The sequence below is a fragment of the Octodon degus genome, unplaced genomic scaffold (genome assembly GCF_000260255.1).
Source record: "Octodon degus isolate 3935 unplaced genomic scaffold, OctDeg1.0 scaffold00019, whole genome shotgun sequence".
Classification (NCBI taxonomy): Eukaryota; Metazoa; Chordata; class Mammalia; order Rodentia; family Octodontidae; genus Octodon; species Octodon degus.
The window spans coordinates 17434291-17439978 of NW_004524595.1; the positions used below are offsets into that span (position 1 = coordinate 17434291).

General features: G+C 39.9%; 1 protein-coding gene across 5 annotated transcripts in view; it reads left to right on the forward strand.

Moving 5' to 3' along the window:
* Positions 1–5688, forward strand: part of Spata18 (spermatogenesis associated 18) — a 42893-nt gene that overhangs the window by 33782 nt on the left and 3423 nt on the right. For all 5 annotated transcript variants that reach the window (XM_023710862.1, XM_023710863.1, XM_023710865.1 and 2 more), the window contains 3 exons: positions 334–509; positions 2252–2375; positions 4445–4528. In XM_023710862.1, the coding sequence (XP_023566630.1) occupies positions 334–509; positions 2252–2375; positions 4445–4528 (384 nt within the window). The remainder of the gene's footprint in view (positions 1–333; positions 510–2251; positions 2376–4444; positions 4529–5688) is intronic.

The window sequence follows — 5688 nt, forward strand, 5'->3', positions numbered from 1 at the left end:
TGTCTGTCTGTCTGTCTCACTATTCAGCTCAGACTTGTAGTGATCCTCCTATCTCAGCCTCCCCAGCTCTGGGATTATAGGTGTGCACCACCATGCCTGGTTTCGGTGACCAGCGTGGCATGCAGTACTGGGGATTTAACCTGGGTCCTTGCACTTGCCAGGCAGGTATTTAGACTGCTGAGCTATCTCCCCAGCACTGCACTATCTTATTTTCATTCCACATACTTTTTCTGTTTCCCATCAATCAAATGATATTAGAGTTCCAGCTTGTCAGGTTTCTTGTCACAAGTTCATTAACAAGCAACTAGTTAATGCCATCTTTGATTTTTGCAGGATGTGATCCGTGCCATGAATGTCAACCCCAAGATCTCGTTCCCTCCTGAAGTCGACTTCTGCCTCCTCAGTGACTTCATCCAGGAGATGTGCTGTATTGCTTTTGCAATGCAGTCTTTGGAACCTCCCCTTGATATCGCCTTTGGGGCTGATGGAGAAATTTTTAATGATTGCAAGTAAGAGGCGCAGAAACCCAAGCGCAGGGATTCCTCACTGATTAAGTTGTGTCTCTGTTCCCTGGGAACACTCTAGAGGAAGGAACTCTGGGTGGGAACATCCTTAGCCACCACTTGTTTCCCAGGATGTGCCATGTGCTTTCCTCTGTTCCCTGGCTTCTTTCCCCTTGGGAGGGTAGAGAGGACTACTTGGAAATGTGGAATTTGTGCATCTCACAGACCTCTGTTGGACCTCCTGAGTGCATACATGCTTCAACTAGTGGGGAAAATGTTGGCTTTTGTGCCTTTGGCTGTGTAGTAGAAATTGGAATTCCTAGGAATGATGATGTGATTCAACAGTCAACCCTGTGTAGCATCGGTTTCCCATGGGCAGATTTAGCCAACTAGGTATTGAAAATATTTAGGGAAAACTTTGTTTCTGTAATAGTGAATGTGCAAACACTTTTGTCCTTGTTTTCTCTAAACAATCCACTGTAACAACTGTTTACATGATGTTTACATTACATTTGATGATATAGGTAATCTAGAGATGATTTACAGTATATAGGAGGATTGTGTGGGTTATATGAAATTACAATGTCATTTTAATAAGGGACTTGAGCATTTATAGATTTTGTTATCCTGGAGGGGTCCTAGAACCAAAATCTGTGGAAGGGATCACTACATTTCTGGAACTTCACTGAGCAAATGGAATCCTTTGTCCCCTGCCAGCTTTTGACAGAGTTGAGAAGCCATTTCATACATTAAGGAACTCCTTTTCCTTTGGCTGCATGGCTTTGGCTTTTTTCAAATGGAGTGGGTTAGGGACGTTTTAGAAACAGATCTTTTTTGTTGGACTGTGCTTCATGCTCTGTTGATCGTTCCTTTTAACCAAAGTGTCCACTCTAGCTTGAAGTGACCAATTGAGATGGACTAAGGCTTTTTTAATTCTTAGCCCCTCTCTGTCAGTTCAGCTAGTTTGCAGTTGTTTTTACTTTCTTTTTTAAAGCCTTACAACATTGTTGACTCATTTTGAGTACAACTGAAACATTCTATCTTCAGTTATCCCATGACTAAGCTATATATTTCCTCTATTTGTGCAGTTAAATGCTTTTTAGACTATAATGTATCTGACCTGATTCTATCCAACTATTTCTAGCCTGTTTTATTTTATTTTTTAATATTTACATTTATTTTTCCTATTCACACCCTTACCTTTGAGCATTTTTTAATGTTTTATATACATCACTGATAAAGCGTTTTGACATACAGGATTAAAAGAGCTCTCAGATCTTCACCAGGTTCTTAGCAATCCATTAAATTATTTAAATTAAATCCATTAAAATTATTTCTCTTCAGATATGATCATCAAAAGTGCTTCTAATCCTCTGACTTACCCTACTTAGCCCACCTGTGTTCTTCCATGTTTTCCCACAGAGACAGCAAGAAAAATCTTATAAGAAATCTTAAAGGACTTCAGAAGTCTATGTTGGTAGCATGTCCCTGAATTAGAGCTGTTACGGTCCCAAGAAGGCAAGAAATAAGATTAGTTGACATGTACTGGTGTCCGTGAGTCACTGCTGGGTCGTAGTTACCACTGGTTCCTATTTTAAGAACCGCCACCATCACTTTAATGACAGAATCTGAATCCATGTTTATCTAGATTTAAACATAAAATATGAAATTGTACGCTGAGATTTCCCCCCAGTTATGCTACCTGATTGCTTAACTTCTTTTGATGCTCTTTTGTGCATTTACCACAGGTACCGCCGCAGCTACGACTCGGATTTCACTGCTCCCTTGGTCTTTTATCACGTGTGGCCTGCTCTCATGGAGAACGACTGTGTCATCATGAAGGGAGAAGCTGTCACCAAGAGAGGGGCTTTTGTACGGTGGCCTTGCATAGTGACAATTCATCCCCAGTGTTTGATTCACAAGTTCGAGAACATTTATAAGCCCAAAAATACCATAAAAGAAGTTGATAAAGATTTGCTTGATAAGATATCATACAAAGGAGGAGGAGGAGGAGGTGGCTTTGGAAAGGATAGCTTCTTTCCCTTGGTTCTTCCGTGATTCCTCACAATTAACTGGCAGCCATTTTGTTGTTGCTCTGTTTGTTAGCCCTCATGGTAGTTACGTCCTCCATTTTAGACAGATTATGATACTGTAAGTGCAAAGCTCTCTGAACACATCCTCTTGGGGGCTTTCTGTAATCCCGAGTGTTTAAACATGATCAATTAACTTTTAGGAAACTATTTGCCAGTTTTTATGGATAATTCTCTATTCTGAGAAAATGACTGTACCCTGCTTTTCTCTCCTTTGTACGATATGGAGAAAGAGGAGGGATGGGGAAGAAGGGAGCGAGCTGGCCTGGAGTGAGGAGTCAATCGATTCTGGGAGGCTGCTTCTTACATACTCTGGTTATAGAAGGTGTAGAACATGTCACATAATCGAGCAGTCTTCGTGAGGTTTAAGCATGTCAGTGTGCAAATGGATGCGTGTTGTGGGAATTGTGTGCTGGAACTGGTGGCCCAAGTACTTAGGTAATCTGCATAGTTAATTGAGTATAGTATTTACTTTTGTCTTCCCTAGAAAGGGTAAAGTAGATTCTGAAGGTAAGCTCTGTAGTCCAAAGCCAAGCCACTGTCTGGGTGGTTTGGGCTCATATGCTCTTTGGGGCAGTGCTACATGGCAGCATAGAGTGGAAAAAGGAGTAATTTCTTCGGTGGATTGATTGATTGATTGTATTTGGTATAGGATCTCACTATGCAGATCCAACTTGTAGTGATCCTCCTATTTTCAGCCTCCCCAGAGCTGGGGTATAGGTGTATGCCACCATGATGGTTCTCTATGGCCGGTTCAGTGCACCCAGGGGCGGGGCTGGCACCCCATGTGTTGCTGGGGATTGAACCCCGGTCCCTGTGCTTGCCTAAGCAGGTGCTTAGTCCACTGAGCTATCTTGCCGACCCTCATAGTTTCTTTTTAAAGAATTTAAGAAAAGAATTTTTCTAGTTTAAAAAGTCCATTATAATGAATACTATCTCAATAAAATGTTTTGTCTTATGAAAGTTGAGCCCATTTACATTGGGTTCTTTTGAAAGAACACTCTACATTGAATGATCTCATAAAGTATGCTTTTTGGCTCCACAAAAGTCACTGATTACTGTGAACCTCACCTGCAGTGCAGTGTAGAAGGGAGAGAAAAGTAACAGCTACAGTTCCACTGTCCATCAGATAGGAATTGCCTTTTTAGCTTTCTTCTTCTACCTCATCAAGCGTATCACCATCTGCTGGAGCTTAAATACCCTGGAAGGAAAATACCCTGAAAGGAAGACTGTGGAAAAGAAAAACATTGAATGAGGGGAATCATTTAAGAGGGATTTTACTTGTAAAATCTCATTATAGTGAATAAAATTTCTTTCTTTTTAAAAATAACTTTATTGAGGTTTTATCAGTACACAAAAAGGCCAATGCATATGTGAGATACACAATTTGATATATAATTTTCTCATTTATTTAACTGAAGAATGGATGGGGGCAGTTATATTTTATTCATTTGATTTGATATTTATTTAGTAGTTATTTGTGCCCCAAGTATTTAGGAGCCAGGGGATTTGCCAATGAATGAAACCCATGTGAATCCCTGCCCACATGGCTCTTACATTCTCTACCTCTTGCCACTCACATGCTAGATTCCTAATAGATTATTCATAGACATATTCAGGAATGTAAATGTCCACAAGTTCATTATAGTGGTATTCTATTTGAGAGGCTGTTGCCCCATATTAGGCAGCTTTAGGAATTGAAAGGAGTATAACTCATGCTGATAATCAACCATGGGAAAGTGAAATCCCACCAGTGGGACCTGGCGTTAGGTGACATGTGTATGTTGTGTCAAGTCATTCGGCCTTTGGACACTCTTAACTTTTTCTGTTTTTTTTTTTTTTTTCTTTTAGTGGAATTCGGTGCGTTCCCTAAGTCGATGTCGAAGCAGGAGTTTAAGTCCCATTTACCCTCATAGCCGCATCGGTTTAAGCACGGTACTTATCTATCTAATCATTTTTATACAAACTTTCCTTGGTTGACAATTTGCTTTTGAAATTTTTTATGGTGGATGCCAAATTTGGGAAGGACACAAAAATGCTTAGATATGGGCTTTCCCCTGAGTGGATCTTCCTATAGGAAGATCAGTTAATTTCAAACTAACCTAAACCTAACCCTAACCCTAACCCTAACCCTAACCACAGCCACAGGTAAAAGAGGTGATAATAGGGCTAATGAAAAAAAGAGATCTTGTTACAATAGCACTAACCCGAGATGATTCTCTTTTTTTGTACCAGGAATTGAACTCAGGACCTTGTGCTTGCCAGGCAGACACTAAGCCACTGGACTTTATCTCTGGACCCTCAAAGTCATTTTTATACTACTGTGTGGGCTAGAGAACCTATTATTCTAGAAAGAAAAAGTAGAGTTTTTGTTTTTCTTTTTAGTTAGTTCAAGGAATAATAGGCATTTTAGGCATTTTTTTTAGACCTTATTTTGTAGTTTTATTATCTTTGAATGAAATGGGCTATTAGAGATCCAAACAGAGCAAGGGACTTCTTGGCTGATCTAAGCATAGGTTTTTGGTTCCTCTAGATATTTCTGTGTGAGTTTGGAGAAATTGCTTTAGTGATCTGGATCTCAGTGCTCTAAAAAGAACATTAAAATTATTAATTTGTCCTTAATTTCAAAATAGGAAAAATAAGGTTAGTTTCCTTGCCAATTAGTCCTTGGTGGATTACTAATACTTTCATCAGGTTAAAAATAACAGCAAATATATCTCTGAACACTTTGGAGATAATATCCCTAAAGATACAATGATTCACCACTTTCCGTTTAACAAATAATATTTTGTTAGTGTCTTTGAACACAGGGCTCAGCCAAGACATGTGGATATTGGGTAGATTATTTGTTCTTCCTTCAAATGTAAATTCTTTAAATGTGTATGCAACATATTTTAGAAGACAGACTGGTAAGGGAGAGCGCCATGTGGCAGTGCTGTGCTTGTCTGAAGTCGTCTCTAGCAGTTGCAGCTGTAGCCCTGAAGTGGTAGACCTTGTCAGCAAAACAGCACACCCCCCAGGACCTGTGTACTTAATCAGACCCACTTCTCTGACCCAGTTTAGCAAGCATCTATTATTTTTCCAGCAGGCCTCTT